General features: G+C 50.5%; 1 protein-coding gene across 4 annotated transcripts; it reads right to left on the reverse strand.

Annotated features, from left to right (window-relative positions):
• Nucleotides 1-1,802: 1,802 nt before the first annotated feature.
• On the reverse strand, nucleotides 1,803-18,245 carry GPKOW (G-patch domain and KOW motifs). Of its 4 annotated transcripts, none has more exons than XM_048213599.2 (12): nucleotides 18,178-18,245; nucleotides 9,604-10,052; nucleotides 8,745-8,899; nucleotides 8,520-8,644; nucleotides 6,469-6,578; nucleotides 5,465-5,678; nucleotides 4,903-5,035; nucleotides 4,099-4,225; nucleotides 3,776-3,899; nucleotides 3,616-3,685; nucleotides 2,996-3,081; nucleotides 1,803-2,896 (listed from the first exon to the last, which is right to left on the reverse strand). In XM_048213599.2, exons 2-12 carry the CDS (start codon nucleotides 9,777-9,779, stop codon nucleotides 2,762-2,764), a joined length of 1,455 nt encoding a protein of 484 aa, XP_048069556.1. In that variant the 5' UTR covers nucleotides 9,780-10,052; nucleotides 18,178-18,245; the 3' UTR covers nucleotides 1,803-2,761. The 4 variants fall into 4 exon arrangements, with proteins under 4 accessions (XP_048069556.1, XP_048069553.1, XP_048069554.1 ...); XM_048213596.2 differs by lacking the exon at nucleotides 18,178-18,245 and adding an exon at nucleotides 17,988-18,129; XM_048213597.2 differs by lacking the exon at nucleotides 18,178-18,245 and adding an exon at nucleotides 16,826-16,921.
• Between the last annotated feature and the right edge of the window lie 434 nt (nucleotides 18,246-18,679).

Raw genomic sequence — 18,679 nt, forward strand, 5'->3', positions numbered from 1 at the left:
CAGAATGGTACCTGGGATACAGCGAAGGCTCAAGAGACACCTGTTGAATGGATTGGGGCAATAAGGCCACTTGGTAAGGACCCACTGCCCCTCATGCAGCTTTCCAAGTTGTTGGATCCTTCATCATTCTACGGGCTGAGAGGGCCCAATGTGGGAGCAGAGGGGAGGAGCCCCTGGCTGAGAAAGGAATGTCAGGAGAGAATCTAACTGCACGTTATCTGTCACCAAACTCAGCCCCAGGCAACAGTCCTAATCGCCCAAATAATCTGCTCTTCTCTGAAAGGCCAAGAAGCTGCTTCTTGAAATGCTACCATGAATTTACGGCTGTGTCGGGACAGTTTTTAACAGAGGCAGCACCCTGCCAGGGAGACTTCTGGAGACTTAGCAGAGAGGCAGATGCTCTCTCACCCACATCTTGTTCATTCCCTGTGACGTGGAGGAAGCCAGTCTGAACAAGTTGTGCAGGTCGTGGTCCCCGGTTTGTGGGTGGCCCGGGGAGAATTCATAGGCTCACAGCTGTTGCGGCTGAAGGGGTGACCTTGGCAGTCGGCAAGCACCAGGCAGAGAGCCGAGAGAGAACTGCGCAGCCTTGTCTCTCCTTGCGCTCAACGAACAAGGGACAGATTGGGAAAGCCTCCTGACACTGTCCACACTTCTCGGGCTATAAGGAGCCTGTCCTGGAACGGAGGGATCAGCAGGGATGTACTCAGGGGAAGCACAAAAAGCCACGATGGTCTGTTGGGGGACCAGGTGCTCTGCTAGGGCTACGTGTTCTGGACACGGGGGTGTATTCAAGAATTTCAGGCCCCGTTTTTGAAGACAGGCTCGGGAGAAGACAGTCAACTCCAGGAACTGAAATCTGATGAAAGATCTATTTTAAGTATCATGACGCTGGGAGAAGAGGAAGGGATTGTCTGAAACTGCCAGGTTATGCCACACTGCAGGGCAGCGACAGGGGACCAGTGCCATTCCCCAGGAAGCTTTAAGCTCTTCTCGAAGGTGTTACCAAGATGGATTTATTACAATGTGGAGAAAGGAGGAGGCCTTCTTGACTGGGTGTGGCACATACAACATGGGAAACAGACTACCAGACATGCCAGATTGAGAACCTTGAGAAGGTGTGATATTCCTTCCCCACAACATGAAAAATACAACCCAGCCGGGAATTCTGGGGGCAGTGTGGACAATCACCATTACGGCTCAGGAACAGGAGCAACTGGGAGTGGGGATTTGTCCTCCACTGTCTGCCTTAACCACCCTGCTAGGCCAATCTTGAAAACAGAGGAGTTCTGAAATTAATTAGGGATGACAAATCAGTAAATCTGTAAAATTGGTCTTTGCAAGTGTACTTCACGTTGGGGTGTGAGACTAGGTTTTCTGATCAACCCTTACCTTACTCGGCATATGGCCACTGATTTGGCCAACTCACTGTTTTTCTACAGCTGCTCAATTTTGGATCCAAACAGCAGTCTGCCTCTGCTTGGCAGGGAGAGCAGCTTAGCTCTATTATCCTGCTCTAGGGGATGGTTGCCAAAGAGGAGGGGGAAGGGCAAAGTAGGTGAAGGGGATTAAGAGGTACAAACTCCCAGTTATCAAAATAAATACATAAATAAGTCAGGGAGATGAAAGGTACACCATGAAGAAGAGAGTCAATAATGCTGTAATAACGTTGTCTGGGGAATACGCTTTGCGGGGTGGGCATGGTGTAACGTATAGAATTGTCAAATCACTATACTGTACACCTGAAACTTAGATAACATTGTATGTCAATTATACTTCCACAATTAAAAAAAATTAAAAGATTTAATCAGAAAAAAGTAAGAATTTTAATGTGATAATTCAATTATTTTTTAAAAATTCTCCAATGCTGTGCTATGTTCTGACATGTCATGAGTTTATACAAGTGGTGTTGATCTAATTCAAATACCATTTATTACATCAACAACTTAGTGATTGGGGATGATTTAGAAGCAAATGTGCTTAAAGCCCTGGCTTCCCTTGCTGCTTTTCTATCTCAGCCCGTTAAATAGGAAAAAGTTTAAGGACTGTCTGACAATAACCTTTTTGAGAGTCCAGTTACCTGGAGGAATCAAAGAAATTCTACCTGGGACACACAAAATTTTTTTTACCGTCAAGCCAAAGTTTCGGACTAAAACGGGGGCCCCCAAATTAACTGGTTGCTCTGGGAGGTAGTGCAAACACATCCTATTTGTGGGTAGAAGCCCCCCCTTTCCTCTGGACTCTCGTCACCGGCTCAAGATACCCTCTGGACATCTGATCTGGACCAAGAGGAAAAGCAGAGCCACCGCTGGGTTCTCACTCAGAAAGATGGGCAGAGATGCGGCTTTCCAGACTCCATAGTATCTGCTCAAGGGACACACTTCATAGCTTCAGTGTTCTGAGAATGAGCTCACGAGCAGGCGGGTCCTTTGACTCGTCTGTCAGCCCCTGCACGGCGGTGGGGCTGAAGCCTGGATGGGCTCCCACTTCCACTCAACTCAGCACACATTTATGATCTCATCATTCTACTAAGTTTGGGAAATGATTTTTATTACACACTAACTTCTGGAAAATACTTGGTTTCGAGCCTCCCTTCTGATCTACTTCGTGCCTTGTCCCTGTCCTTGTCCTAGAGCTGCAGTGCAAGCAGACGGCGGAATGATGACCTCCCCACCTCTGCGAAGACAGGCTTTTCACACTGTACAGAGCTGGCAGCAGCTGGGGGGGGGGCGAGGGGAGAGGATGGGAGCGGGGCCACAGGTCAGTCTTCATCTGAGTCACTGGGGCCCAGGTACTGGCAGACAGCATCATAGTGAAGCTCCACCAGCTGATTCTCTCTCCGCAGCTGCACCAGAGCCCGGCTCCGTTCTCTGTCCCGGCCCAGCAGGCGGCCCACCTGGAGTAGTGGCGGGTAGAGTCAGCAAGGCCAACCCAGATGCCGGGACAGCCCCTGCATGTCCCCGCACCCCCCACCCCACGCAGGTCTGGGACTCACCCTTCCAGCCTGTGGCCCCAGCACCACCATCACCCGGTTGCCCTCAACCTTGGGGACCAGGGTCTCCAGCATGCCTTCCTTCACACCTGCAGACAAGGCAAGGGGAGTGAGTGAGGCCCCCTCGGCCAGGGCCAGCCCACCAGGGTCCTGTCAGAAGGCCTTTCCTGTAATCCCCAGAGCCACCCTGCACCCTGTTGACAAGTGGGGATCCCACCACCCCATTTCACAGGTGAGGACACCTAAGGAGCAGTTCCTAGAAATAATGATAATAAAGGGAGCACTTATGCATGAAGATGATGGGTGATGACAACAGAGCCCGTTTACTGTGGGCATGTCACCTGCTTGCCCTGCACGAGGAGTTCCGGACACATCTGTACAGGGTCTAGTCCCCAGAGGCACAGCTCATTTCCATGCCAGTACTTGCCCATGGGGAAAGAGGGGCTCAGATAATCACCATCACAGAAGCGCTTCATGTTCTGTCAGAAGATTCTGGGCCTTGCAAAATACCTGAACTCTGCTCAACCTCCCAGCCTTTGCCCACGCCAGCCTCTCAGTCGAAGACAGCCTTCCTGTTTGGCCTCCAGGATGACAACGACCCAGTGGTCATCCCTCAGACTCACCTTCCAGGATCCGGCCTTCGTCTGTTCGACACACACAGGTATCTGGGCTGAGGACATCTTCAATCGTCATCTGGGGAGAGGGTCAGGGGGTATGAGAATGTTAGAGTTACGGGGCCTAGTCTCTGGGGGTGGAGGGGGCACCAGGCTGCAGGGTTCCCACCTTGGTGTTATAATACTGGCCACCCTTGTGCTGCTTGTCCACAAAGCGCACGCGCAGGTCCCTGTGCAACCAGTGCTGGCTCCGGGGACCGGCCTTCTCATTCTTGGCTGCAGGCTCCCCCTGTCTGTGGAAAGGGGCCAACGCGGGGCTTAGCTGATCAGATGCACATTCTGGTCACCCCACCTTTGCAGCTGTGACACCCACTCATAATGCCGTCCTTAGTTCCTTCTATGTGCCTGCCTTGCCCTGGAAGCCTTCCCTGACTGCTAGAACCTCCCCACAACCTTGCCTTCTCCCCCCATCCCAGATGCCCAGGGTCCCACCGGTAGGGAAGGTGTTTACGCTTCCTCTCTGAGTCCTCCCGCCGGCCGGGGAGGTCCTGATCCCGGAGGGCCTTCCATGACGAAGCTGTTCCATTCTGTTGCCCTGGGGAAGTTTTGTTCATCTGGCCTGTGCAAGGGTGTGTGGAGAACCAGAAAGGAGCCTCAGTGTGCCATTCTCTTACCTGGCAAGCTACACCTTGGCCTCGAGCCACCTCCCACCTGCCTCAGTGCCCTCCCACCATCACAACTTCGCAGTGCCATCAGAATGCTCTCCCGTTCCCTTCAACTGCTGGGGCTTCCTTCAGGACGCCTTCCTCAGCCACTCCAGCATGTGCTGATGGTGCTGACCCAAGGCAACCATCTAGTGTGGGCCAGGGAAATCCGAGAGCTCTGTCAGCACCAATCTCCCATCTGCCAAACTGCCCCCACCCTGCTGCCATGCCTAGAATGCCTTCCTCCTTGGTCATGGCCTAGTCCCAGCTGCCCTCATGCCCTAGAAGAAGAGAGGCTCATCACCTTGAACAGACAGACCTCCTGAGGATAGGCATAGGTTTCCATACCTGTTTTTTCTCTCTCAGAAAGAGGCTAAAGCCCCAGGGTAACTAGATCAATTTTTCTTCAAACTGAATAAACCACTTATCTTCGTTCTCCCCTCCTGACCTCTGACCAGAAGTCACACCTGCCAGGCAGACTGCTGCCCCTCCCCTCTGCAGATCTGACATCTGCTTCGCCCCCAGAGATAGGCCCTACTGCCCTCCCGGAATGCTTCTCCAACTCTCCCAGCAAGGTAAGAGGCTCACTCACTGAGACCCAAGGAGTTCTTGTCAAACTCCTGCTGGGAGACAGGCCGCAGGCAGTACTCACTAACCGTCACCATGCGGTTCCCCACAGCCAGGCGAACCATGGCCCGAACATTGTCAGGATCGAGGCCTTCTATCTGAAATGTTGGGGGGAAGAAGTTAGGCAGGCACTGAGAGGACTAAAACCCACATTCCCAGGACCAAGCTGTCCACTCTTACCTCCAATAGGCCTGACCCCTGTGTCTCCCCCACCAGACTGGCCCAAGGTCTGGGACTGGGCCTAGTCCATGTGTCTCCCCTACCAGACTGTGCCTTGGATGTATTTTAAAGAATTTAAGCCTCAGGAACATGTGGCATGTGGCATTCTCTCTTTCAGTTGGAAACTGAGGCCCAGAAAGACCCAGCAAGTGGTTCTGAGGTACCTAAGGAGGCAGCAAGCCAGGCAGGCCTGAAAGACAAGGACTCCCAGCCTTTCCAACCTAAACCCAGTTCTTCCTCCCTCTGACCCCTCCCATCAATCTTCTCTGCTGCCTGTCTTGGGCTCTAGGCATAGCCTGGTTCCTTACCTTCCCATAGAGGCCTCGGTGAGGGCCAGAAAGAACCATCACAGCCCCTCCAGGCACCAGTCCTTGAGGCTGGTCTTCCTTATCCTTCTCTTGCTCCTCATCTGGCTTTGGTAGGTGGTGAGGGCCAGCGGAGACCAGGGCCTGGACCTCATTCAGGTTGGCGCCCAGCCCTAACCCCTTCGGCCTCAGTGAGTTGACACGGGGCTTCACCACTCTGCAGGGAGCACAGTGTATGAGCCTGTTGGGCCGGGGGCATGGAGGGGGGCAGGGGATGCAAGTCTTCAGTGTCCCCCCTACCGCCACCCAAATCCTACCCTGTCAACATGTTTAAGAATATCCTTCCCAATCTCATATTAGGACAGTTTTTAATCTATAGAAATAGCAATTTCATTTGGTCCAACCTAATAACACACCAGGTGTACCATCTATTACATATTACCTACAGTGAGATCTGAGGCAGATCTCTGTCATCAAATACCCCATCAATACAGGGGAAATCATACAAATAGGCACACCAAGCAGAAGAAACCAACTATAATATGCTCTGCGTCAATTCAGGTCATGTTTGGCTACTAAGTGGTTTATGAAAAAAATGTTTGGTTTTCAGAATTCTTTGGAGTTGAGAACTGAGAAGGGATCTTAAGCCTGTGTGATAACAGCAAATGTCTTGTCTATGTTTATTTGGGGCCAGGGCCTGCTATAAGTGCTTTATGTGCATAATTTCACGTAATTCTGCAACAGACCTGGGAAGTCAGTATTGTCACTATCCCCATTTCGCAGATGAGGGAGCTGATGCTCAGAAAGGTAACCTATATGTAAATGGGATCCCCTTACAGAGTTTCAAAGGGCAAACAGGAGGGTGAAACAGTAGTGGAAAGGCTTACTGAATTACTCAGGGTGGTAACATGCCCTCTCCCTGCCTGGGTGGTTCTGGACGGGTGGTAACCCGTGGGGGTCTTGTTCACTGCCCTGTCTGCTACCCCTGCCCCTACCCTAGAACTCACTGATTGAAGGTGCGGCCAATGCCCTCGCCAGGTTTCCAGCCCATGCCTCGTAACATGGCCAGCCCATAGGCCTCTACGGGGACTGCCTCGTAATCAGCTTCCTCTGGCACCTACAGGTTCAGGCAGAGAAAGGATGGTCAGGCTTGGCCTATGGTGGGCCCCCGGAAGCATGCTTACTAACACCCAATGGGTGACCCTTGGTGCTTCTTTTCCAGTAAGCCCAAGGTTAGTTTTGATTTCCTCTTGATGTCCCTCACTTTACTCCTCCACGGTGTCCTTCAACAAATAATTATAAAGCACCTACTCTGTGCCAGGTACTGACCTAGGTGATAAGGGTAAACCAGTAGCCAAAACAGACAAAAACCCCTGACCCTGCCCTGTAGGGCTGACATTCTAGTTGTAGAAGCACAGAATTAAAAAAAAATACATAAAACATGGTCTGTCAGGTAGTGGTAAGTTACATGAAGAAAAATAAAGCAAATCAGCAGGATGCAGGGAGATGGAGAAGGGAATATCACTGAGTTGATATCTGAGCAGAGAGCAGAAAGAGATGACAGAGGGAGCCATGAGGATGTGAGAAGCATGGGTAGCCCAAGCAGAGAGAACAGTAAGAGCAAAGGCCCTGAGGCAGGACAAGTCTGGTATGTGGGAAGAGCATCATGAAAGTCGACCTGACTGAAAAACATGTGAAGGCAGAGAGGCGCAGTGAGAGATTAATCAGGAGGTCTGGGCTGGAGCCGCAGGAGGGCGGCCATCACAAGGGGGACCGGGGAGGAAAGTTTCTGCAACAGTCCAGATGAGAGATGCTGGTGGCTCACACCAGAGTGGTAGGTAGGTGCTGGTGAAAAGTGGTCAGATTCTGGATATACTCTGCAAAGGGAGATGACAGGATTTTCCCGAAAGACTCTATATAAGGTATGAAACAAAGACGGGAGTTAAGAGTGACTCTAAGGTTTTTAGGCTAAGTGAGAGGAAGGATGGATGGAACTCTGATCCGTTAAGATGTTGAAGGCTGGGGAAGGAAAGGAAATGAGAGAAATGAGACCAAAGCGGGAACAGGATGGAAAGTGAAGTGAAGGCCTTTTTTTAAAATGAAAGAAACCAGAAGACAGGTGAAGGCCAACGAGAACAGTTCAGTTGAAAGAGAGGATGGTCTGGGGCTGTAGAACTAGGCCCCAAAAAAGCATTGCTAAAAAATTGTGAACAAAGCGGTGAAAGTGGGGTCTATGGGTATGAAAGACAGACTTGGTTGCTTCTGTAGACACAACCCTTACTTCCCCTGTTATCTATCACTTCCCATTCTCACTCCCTCAATTCCTTCCCCCCCCAATTCTTTATACTCACTCCAGACACACTCAGGCTGCTTCACTGATGGACCCACACCACACTGACTCCCTGCCACCGTGTCACTGCTCAAGGTGTTGCTGCCATTAATCCTCACCCTGCTCTTCCCTCACTCACTAAACCCGACCTGTCCTTCCAGACCCCACTCCTGCCACTCTGGTCTGAGTGGCCATCATTTCCAGCCTGTGCTACTGGTCTCCTTGCTTCTGCCTTTGCTTACTACTGTGCTCTGCTCTCAGCAACCAGAGAGATCCTGTCAAATCTTAAGTCTTGGTCCCTCTCTGCTCAGAACCCTCTCACGGCTCTCATGTCATTCAGGGTAAAAGCCAAAGTCCTCACCACGGTCCACAAGGCCCTGCTTAGTTTAGCCCCTGCCACTTCTGACTTCATCTCTTCCTCCTCCCCTTTACTCATTCCACTCCTTGGTGTTCCTCAAACACTCCAGGCTGGGTCTACTCTCAGGATCTTTGAGTTTCCTATTCCTTTGCGCCTCATCTTGCTCAGATAATCCCAGAATGCAAGTGTTTTCCACACCTCAGTATCTCGATTCATTTGTTAAGGCTTCCAAAAAAGGACAGAAGGAGAAATGGATAGGCAGCAGGCCTCTAGTACACACACAGACTTTCCCTGCTGTGTGCAGAGAGGCAAGCCTGGCAGACAAGGCAAAGAGAGGCTGGGGTAGTAGGAGGAGTTAGGGGCCAGCTCACTGTCTCGGCCCGGGGTTCGCTGTCTGCCCCTTCCCCGTTAGGGATGCATCCTTTCTGGATCATGGGGATAGCAAGCGTGGGGTCGACACCCGAATTCTCTTTCTCCTCCAGGGACTTCTTGGAGTCTAAGGAAGAATGGGAGGGAGCAATGAGGTCCCACCCTATCCTTCCATTTTCCTCCCCCCTCTTCCTTCACTGGGGCAAGGCAAAGAGGGGATCACTCACCCTCAATGAGCTCCTTCACAGCCTGGGACAGCACTCCATCCATCAAGGCATCAGTATTTGTGGATGGCCCAAGAGCCTGGGTTGGTGGCTGCCTGCGATGGCCATTCTGGATCAAAGGGATGACGAATTCCTTGGGGGTTTCTGAGGGCTTCACACTGATGTGGACACAGAGGCGTGAAGTTGGGAGAGTAGCATGGTCAGTGGGTTCTGAGCCACACTCCTCCCTTCAGAGAAAACATTTAGATTCTCTCCCTCACCCCCAACTCTATTTAAATAAAGTCAGTGCCTTTGAGGAATCAGCCTTCAGTCCTGGACCCTCTGCTCATCCCAAGACCACTTCCATGGCCTTCACGATAACTCACAAATCACCATCTTCAGCCCAGACTCTCCCCAGAACCAGGGTCCATATCAATCTCCCAGATGGTTGATTTTCTTCTGGAAGCCTCTCCCTCTGACTCTCCTTTCTGAATTAAATTGATGATGGCCTCCCCCAACCTGAATCTGCCACTCCACCCCATTCCCCATACTAGAGAAGCTCCACCGCTTCAGCTGAGACACTAGGGGTCCTGTCATTCTTCACTCCTTTCCTTCTCAAAGAAGGCACATACCTCAGGGTGCCTCAAGTCCTAAAAACACACCCTCTTAAGAATACATCCTCTTTTCTCAAACGCCACAGCTGTCAGGCCCAATTTCCCCACCTCTCCTGTTACACGCTCCCGCCTTCTCGCCTCCGCGAATTTCCCCAGGCTGTGCCTCAGGCGTTCCAAACCACTGCCATCAAGACAATCGACTCAGATTCCACCCTCCCACTTGCACCCACCGAACCGAATTCCAAGGGATGAAAGACCCGGCGCTTCACCTTTGCAGCTCCCTCCCTTCCACGCTCTTTAAGAAATCCTTCTCCTCTGGAGCCGCACCCGCGTCGTCTCCCGGGTCCGCCAGCCGTCTCCGGGCGGATGTGCGACTGAAGCTGAATGAAATTGGGGCAGCGGAGGCTCCCGCCGGCCGCAAAGCACCCTCTTCGGCATCCGCCATCTTGCCCCTCTTTCCCAGGCGAGTGCGCTGCTTGCTGGGAAGTTTAGTTTGGGCTCAGTTTGTCAGAGTCCAGACGACGAGCGCTAGAACTACCTTACCCATACAACACTGCGGCACCGGCAGGCGAAGGGGAAAAAGGTGAGCCTTAAGAAGTAATTGTCGCTCTTTTTACTTCATAGGAGTGTGTCGCGCCAAGCATAAAGGGAAATGTAGTTCTTGGGTTAGGTAGGTGTGGCTGAAGTCGAGTCATTCTTGCCAGGTATTCGTTCCTTCCTATAGGAGGTTGACAAGTATTTATTAATAACCTACTGTGTGCACGTTACTGTGCCCTACTGGTATGGGAAATGTAGATAAAATACATCATTAAGAAAAAAACCTGTGAGTGCCAGTTGTGTACAATAACAAATAGACATTTAAATGGTGCCTACCGATGCCAGATTTAATACACAACCAGCTCTGGATTCAAATAGTAATAAAATAGACATTCTCCTTTCTAGAGGCTGGTAGTCCAGGGGGAACAATAACACTTAAACAGATACCATATACACATACACATACACACACACACAGTTGAACCTTGAACAATGCAGGGGGTGGGGGACCGATCCCCCGCCCCCACAGTTGAAAATTTGCCCGTAACTTTTGACTTCCCAAAAACTTAACTACTAACACCCTACTGTTGACTGCAAAACTTAATGATATAAACAGTAGATTAACATATATTTCGTTTCTTACATGTAGTATTATTTTTGTTTTTTGTGGTTTTTTGTTTTTGTTTTATTTTTAAGTAGGCTCCATGCCCAGCGTGGAGCCCAAGGTAGGGCCTGAACTCACAACCCTGAGATCAAGACATGAGCTGAGGGCGCCTGGGTGGGTCAGTGGGTTGAGTGGCTGCCTTCAGCTCAGGTCATGATCCCAGGGTTCTGGGATCAAGCCCCACATTGAGCTCCCTGCTCAGCGGGGAGTCTGCTTCTCCCTCTCCCCTGCCCCCCCCCAGTCGTGTTCTCTCTTAAATAAATAAATAAATAAATAAATAAATAAATAAAATCTTTTTTAAAAAAGAAAATTATAAGGAAGAGAAAATACATTTATAGTACTATACTGTATTTATTGGGGAAAATCCTGGTATAAATGGACCCATGCAGTTCAAACCCATGTTGCTCAAGGGTAAACTGTAGCTCCTACTGTTACCCAAAACTGGGTTCGCCTCTTGATGGATATGGAGCCAAGACACATCCAAACAATGAATAGGAAAAGACAGGGTTTTACTTCCAACAAGTGAAGGAGAATACTGGAGATATTTCCTAAAGCAGTGTCTCCTTCAACAAGAAAAGCGGGTAAGTTTTAAGCTAAAGGCGCATATATATTCATGGAGGGGCTTGCAAAATAGGGAATTCAGCATGGAATTGGGGCAAAAGTCATCTTAAGGGGATTGAGCCCAGGTCTCAAGTTAATTGAAGACATGAGAGCTGGCAAGGGTCAGCATCATCGATTCTCTGGCTCCAGTTGGTCCAGTATTTGAGTGCTCAAAGGGGCTCAAATCCTGCAAAGATGACTCAAGAATATTGTCAATCTTTACTTTTGAATCAGCACTGGGAGTTTTATCACTGATTTATTGTCCCTGGTATGCTTAGGCTATCTCCTGGCCTGATACTGTCTCTTTGTTCTCACATTCTTTTGTTTCCTTCAAATCATTACCTACTGAGGTCTATTCTGCAATTTCAACACATCTCAGGAAGTTCTGCAAGAAATGCGCTTTGGGTAAGTAGTGCTGGTCAGGCATAGATTACAAGATGATCAGGGGCCTAAAATGACTTTTTTCATGTCAAGAAAGCTATGCTTCATCTTTCTTTTTCCAGGGATCCCTAACTATTTCTGCTGCTATTACCAACATTAAATATGTTGTGAGAGTGAGGTTCTAAGGCTTTGAAAGATTAATGGGACAGATTCTTCTGGTGTAGGACCATAAAGAGATAGGGAAAATGAAAGGGTCCCAAGAAGGGCTGTTTTTTGAAGGATTGCGTTTTTGCCCCTTTTCCTGCTTCTATTCTTGCTAGGACCAGCACACCTGCCTTACACATTCCTTATAATACAAATACTGTATGTTCTCTTTGTAAGGATCAAGGATTGAATGATTTCTTTGGAGTCTTCCAGCACAATAGATAACTTCTAAGGAATGACTAGGTGAGGCTGTCACGTGTATATTCCAGACCACCGGAGCAAGACATCTTGATGCCAAGACCCCCTAGCTCCAAGGAGTTAGTGACTTATGGAGGACACCTGGACCCTTCTTGTTCTGACCAGTTTCTGGGTGCCTGAGAGGACACTTACATCAGACCACAATCCTCAATAAAAGTCCCAGACCCAAACAAAAACAAGACACTTTCCTTTCCTTTCTGAGTTTCCCAGACACTCTGTATCTGCACTCTCTCTAATATCTTCAATAAACTCTGCTCTTACTTCTTCTTGGCTCACATTTGATTTCTATCCTGTGTGAAGCCAGGGACTCTCTTGGCTGGTCCTATGGGATCCCCTCTGGGTTCTCAGACCTAGCCTGCCTACATCATTAAGAGCTTGTAAATTAGAAGATTGTTACCTAAATAGTTACCAGAAAGAATACCAGAAATCTGCCAAAAATTCATCCCAAGGAAATCATTAAAGATGCGTGAAAATATTTTTTTTTGTTTATTTAAGAAATCTCTATACTCGGGGCGCCTGGCTGGCTCAGTTGGAGGAGCATGAGACTCTTGATCTCAGGAGTGGTGAGTTCGAGCCCACGATGGGTGTAGAGATTACTGAAAAAAATAAAATCTTGGGGTGCCTGGGTGGCTCAGTCGGTTAAGCAGCTGCTTTCAGCCCAGGTCATGATCCCAGGGTCCTGGGATTGAGCCCCACGTCGGGCTCCCTGGGAGCCTGCTTCTCCCTCTCCTGCTCCCTGGCCTGTACTCTCTCTCCCTGTGTCAAATAAAGAAATAAAATCTTTTTTAAAAAATTAAAAAAATAAAATCTTTAGGGGCACCTGAGTGGTTTAGTTAGTTGGCTGAGCATTTGGCTCTTGATTTCGGCTTGGGGTTTGATCTCAGGGTTGTGAGACTGAGCTCCGCATGGGCTCCTCACTCCAGTGTGCAGTCTGCTTGGGATTCTCTCTCTCTCTCTCAGCCGCTCCCCCAGCTTGTGCACTCCCTAAATAAATAAATAAATAAATAAAATCTTCTTTAAAAATAAAAAAATTAAATCTTAAAAAAAAAAAAAAAGAGGGGCGCCTGGGTGGCACAGCGGTTAAGCGCCTGCCTTCGGCTCAGGGCGTGATCCCGGAGATCCGGGATCGAGCCCCACATCAGGCTCTTCCGCTATGAGCCTGCTTCTTCCTCTCCCACTCCCCCTGCTTGTGTTCTCTCTCTCGCTGGCTGTCTCTATCTCTGTTGAATAAATAAATAAAATCTTTAAAAAAAAAAAAAAAGAAAGAAAGAAATCTCTACACCAAACATGGGGTTCGAACTCACCACCCTGAGATCAGGAGTTGCATGCTTCTCTGAATGAGCCAGCCAGGCGCCCCACAAAAATATATATTTTTTAAGATTTATTTATTTTAGAGAGGTAGGAAAAGGGGAGAGGGAGAGAGAGAGAATCTCTAGCAGACTCCTCATCAACTAGGGAGCCTGACATGGGACTCAATCCCCTGACCCCCAGATTTTGACCTGGGCTGAAATCAAGAGTCAGCTGCTTAACCAACTGAGCCACCCAGGTGCCCCCCAAAATATTTTTTTAAATAGAAGTTCTAGTATTTTTTTTAAGATTTTTATTTATTTATCAGAGAGAGAGAGCAGAAGCAGGGGGAGCAGCAGGCAGAGGGAGAAGCAGGCTCCCTGCTGAGCAAGGAGCCAGACTCGGGACTCAATCCCAGTACTCTGGGATCATGACCTAAGCCAAAGGCAAAAGCTTAACCGACAGAGCCATCCAGGCGTCCCCCCAAAAAGATTTTTATATGAGATTCATCATAGTATTATTTCTTATAGCAAAACACTGAAGACCACTTAAATGAACAAGAGAAGGGGACAGGATAAATGAATTATAGCACATTCCTGGGATGGAACATATATACCAGAACCTTTAAATGTGAAGCTAAAAATACACTTAAATGAAAGTGGGACATAGTCACAATGTTTGGAAAGTAGAATAATATGGTGGGTCAGAGCACGGTCTTGAAAACAGGAAGCACAATAATCAATCTTGTGGCCATGTTTCCAGGCTTAGAGGCCCTGAGCATCCTTAAAGATACCTAGCAGATAAAGACTACAAAGCAGCTTTTATAAACGTCAATCTAAATAAAGAAGCAAACTGAGGCAAGCTCAAAAAGATGAGTTTATTTGGGAATAGCAGAGAAATTGCCATTCTGGACACCCAAACTGTAGCAAGCTACAGATGAGTCCCAAATTCCAATTCCTCTGCTATTCCCAAATAAACTCATCATTGTGAGCGTACCTAAGGTTACGTCTTTATTTAGGTCGCTATTCCTTGGAGTCAGAAGTGAGATCCAAAGGACACGACCCCCAAGAATGATGATCCAGGGATTCAACTGAGGTACCCACATGGAGCCCCTTGCACTACTCACTTCTTTGAGTCATGGTCTACTTCCGGTTTGGTGAGTCTCCTTTAGGATTCTCAACTCCCTCCCTTTGATTGAGCTTTCTGACTTTTTTTTTTAAAGATTTTATTTATTTATTTGACAGAGAGAGACAGCCAGTGAGAGAGGGAACACAGGCAGGGGGAGCAGGAGAGGAAGAAACAGGCTCCCAGGGGATGAGCCTGATGTGGGGCTCGATCCCAGGACTCTGGGATCACGCCCTGAGCCGAAGGCAGACGCTTAACGACTGCACCACCCAGGCGCCCCGAGCTTTCTGACTTTATTCAGGATCTGTTTAAAGACTTTTTTTGTGGGGGGGGGGTCAGTACTCATTTCTCTTAGTGAGTACTGGTTTGCTTGGTGAGTACTCCTTTGTTTTATTATTGGAAGCAAATCAGAATTTTGGTATAATTCCTTTGGAATTCTTGGAAGGGTTAAAAAGAAAGCCATAGGCCCAAGGTGGAGTGACAGCAAACCCAGAAATGCAATTTCAACCTCTTTGGGAGTGAAATTTTAAACCAATTAATCTGGAATTTTCTGGTCTGCACCAAAGAGGTAATCTCTCACATGGGGCCCTCTCATTTCCCAAAGCAAGATCAGATAATCTGGATGGTAAGAACCCCCTTACCCTACCTTTCCCCATAAGGGGATGTGACCTTGCCTGAAACAGTACTTTCTTTTCTTTTGCTAATAATTTCTTGCCCCATCTTCCTTCATAGAAAAACCTTCCATTTTGGGAGTGCCTGGATGGCTCAGTTGCTTAAGCATCGGACTTTCAATTTGGCTCAGGTCATAATCTCAGGGTCCTGAGATGGAACCCTGGATCTGACTCCACGTTCAGTGGGGAGTCTGCTTCCTTCTTTCTCCCTCTGCCTCTCCCCCTGCTCGCGACCGCTCTCACGCGCTCTCTCTCTCTCTCTCCCTAAAATGAATAAACAAATATTAAAAAAAAAAAACCCTGCAGGGGCGCATGGGTGGTGCAGTCCTTAAGCATCTGCCTTCGGCTCAGGGTGTGATCCCAGCGTTCTGGGATCGAGCCCCACATCAGGCTTCTCCACGCTAGGAGCCTGCTTCTTCCTCTCCCACTCCCCCTGCTTGTGTTCCCTCTCTCTCTGGCTGTCTCTCTCTGTCAAATAAATAAATAAAATCTTAAAAAATAATAATAAAAAAATAAAAATAAAATTTAAAAAAACCCTGCAATTTTGTATACCTCTTCTCAGACCTCCTCTCTACCTGTTAGGTAGGACACTCACCAATTCATGAGTTGATTAATAAAACCAATTAAATCTTCACATTTAGTTGATTTTTTGCATCTTAGTGGTTATTAGAACTAATAAGCTTGGCAAGGTTACAGATCAATATACAAAAATCCATTGTGTTTCTACAGACAAAATAAAGACGAAATTAAGAAAACAATTTCATTTACAGTAGCCTCAAAATAATAAGATACTCAGGAAGAGATTTAAAAAAAAAGAACTGTAAAAATTGTACCGTGAACACTACAAAACATTGTTGAAAAAAATTTAAAAAGACGTTAAGTAAGTGAAGAGACATACAATATTGACTAAGGGCCTGTGCTGGAGTCTCAGCCTGGCCCTGTTGATTACTCCCCTGCAGCTCCCATCCTCCTCTGCCACCCTCTCCCCCAATCTGTGCCCCCAAGATTCATTAAGGAAGTCTCCAGCGCCACGGACTGTTCAAGCTCCCCAAAAGAATCCCCAGGTTTTTCACATTTTTCTGTATTTGGCACACTAGGAATTCTGTGTGAGAGGCAAAAGGGTCTTGAGACAAGTGACTGACTTTTCAACACATAATTGTCCTTACAATTACAGCACGCTAAAGCCTGCTGTAAGGAAGAGGCTAAGAAAGCTGTTAGTGACTTTCCTAACACAGGCGCAACCCCCTAAATTTACATTCTACCCTCGTCTCTTCCAACTCACATCCAGCCTCGACTACAATTTAATTACCTAGGCAGTGCCCCATCAAGCAATTCTTCAGGTGTCGCTCACATGAATAATTACCCGATACACCTTCTTAACTAATCCTGGGCCCGGCTATTTAAATACACCTCCAGACTTTCCTATAGTCCTCTAACAGCGCGAAGATCCCGCTCCTCATACTACACCCTTAGGCCCTCCCTGGGGGTGCAACTCCAAGACTGGGCTCCCGAACTTTTCAGGCTCCGCCCTCTAACTGGCCTAGAAACTTCAACCCATTCCTGACATTTCGATCCCGCCCCCTGGCGTTTGCAGGCAACACCCCCTAGAGTGCACTTCTTTCCAGGCCCGCCCCTCAGCCAACTGTCCGCCCCCAACACTCTCCAGGCCCCACCTGCTCAGAAATGGCAGGCGAAGCCCCCACTGACAGGGATAACCATCCAGCCCCGCACGCACAACTAACCATGCAACATTCACCTACCTACCTCAGTAACTTTCCCAGGGTCACCTCCTGGTGGAATATTCTAGGATAACGCCAAGGCTCCGCCCCCTCGACGCTCCCTCCGAGCCCCGCCCCGCCCCGCCGCCACTCACACCCATTGGCCCCACCCAGGGGAGTAACCAACAAATCCCCGGTCCGTCCACTCAGGCCCCGCCCCCCGGGAGGCCCCCGCCCCGCCCCGCCCCCCGACACGCACCGGCCTTGGGGCGCAGGCGCAATGTGGCGCCCGTCCGCCGTACCAGCGCCGCCACGTCGGCCGCAGCTCGGGCCGCCAGGGGGCGCGCGTTCAGCCGCGCCAGGAGCTGCCGGGCTCTGGGGCCCGCGGGCAGGGGAGGGTCCCGGCCTGCGCGGGTGCAAAGAACAGGTCAGCACCCGCCCGAGCCTCGGCGAACCCCCACGCTCCCCGACGTCCAAAGACCTAGAATGCCCCTCAAGATCTTCGGAGCCCCCCGACCACTCCCTCGATAGTTCCGGAGGTCGCCCACTGCCCCTCTCCCGCAACCCCCGACCATCGCGGGCCTGCCCGTGGACCCCCGCTTGCCCCCACTAGTTCCCTGGAGAGAGCTATCTGACCGAAATATTCCTGGACACTTCCCAACACCCTGGGACTATCTCTGGAGGTCTCCGACTACCCCTTCGTAACTCCAGATTCCAAACGTCCGGCACAGTAGCGAGGGGACCCCGATTCTCCCAGATGTCCCGACAGAAGACGGCCTGCCCCCGCTGTGGCCCGGGCACCCCCGATTCCCCTTCCAGACATCCTAGGCAACCCTGATGGCCCACGTAGCCCCAACTGCCCCTCCATATATCCTCAGAGGCCCCCGCCTAACACCCCGCCCCGCCATTCACTACAGCCCCCAGTGACTAGGTGTCTCCAGTGACCCCGGGCAGACCCCTCTGGCACAACGCCCCGGAGACTCCTGAGAGCCCGCGGGTCTGGTGCGCACCCCCGCGGTGCGGGTGCGGGTGCGGGTGCAGGTGCCGGTCGGGGACCTAGAGCCCAACCCCGGCCGCCTGGCGCCCGCCCGCCACTTGGGCGCCAGGGCTGCTTTGTTTACCACCTGTCTAAGGAAAAGGTGAGGAGCGGACAGGTGGGGCGAGGGGTGGCAGGGACGCACCCAGTCCCTCCCCACCCTCCCCCGTACCTCCTCTGCTCCCTCTGGGGTCCGTGGCGCCCCCCGCGCGCGGCTCCATGACCCGAAGTCCGCCGGGTGGACTCCGCCAGCGACGCGTTTTCAGCGCCTGGGCGCGCTCACCTGGCGGCCCGCCCCGGCCTGGATGCGGCTGGGGCCGGCCGCTCCCGTGCCTGGCGCCCGGACCCGCGCGGTGACCTACCTGGCCGCCGGCAAACAGGCCTGGCTGTGGCAGCCAGCGCGAGCGCTGGGCCTCGCTCTGCCTCAGGCGCCAGACTCTGCTAGCCCAGGAGCCTGGGCTGGGCTCCTTTTTCCACCCAGGAGGGGTGGTGAGCCCACGAGCCCACGAGCGAGCGAGAAGGGGAAGTCGAGGCCCAGAGAAGTTAAGGGTCCCGCCCGAGCTCTGACAACTAAAAACGGGGGTGCAGAAGTGGAGCCCACGTTTACCAGGGAATTCTGCAGCCTCCAACAGAGCTTTGCTCATAGTAGGGCGGGCACTCAGCAAATTTGCGGTCAAGGCTTCCTACTTGGGAAGTAGAAGAGTCTGTTGGACCGGGCGGGAGTGGGGGCGGGTGCTTGGAGCCTTGGGGAGCATGGGAGGGTTTGGGGCCCTGAGCATGATAGGGTTGGGGGACTCCAAAAGCCGGGAAGGGCAGGTGCCTTGGAGAGTGGAGGGGCTGGTAGGGGTCTGAACTTGAGGAGGC

This window comes from Ursus arctos, chromosome X, assembly GCF_023065955.2.
Source record: "Ursus arctos isolate Adak ecotype North America chromosome X, UrsArc2.0, whole genome shotgun sequence".
In the NCBI taxonomy this organism is placed as follows: domain Eukaryota; kingdom Metazoa; phylum Chordata; class Mammalia; order Carnivora; family Ursidae; genus Ursus; species Ursus arctos.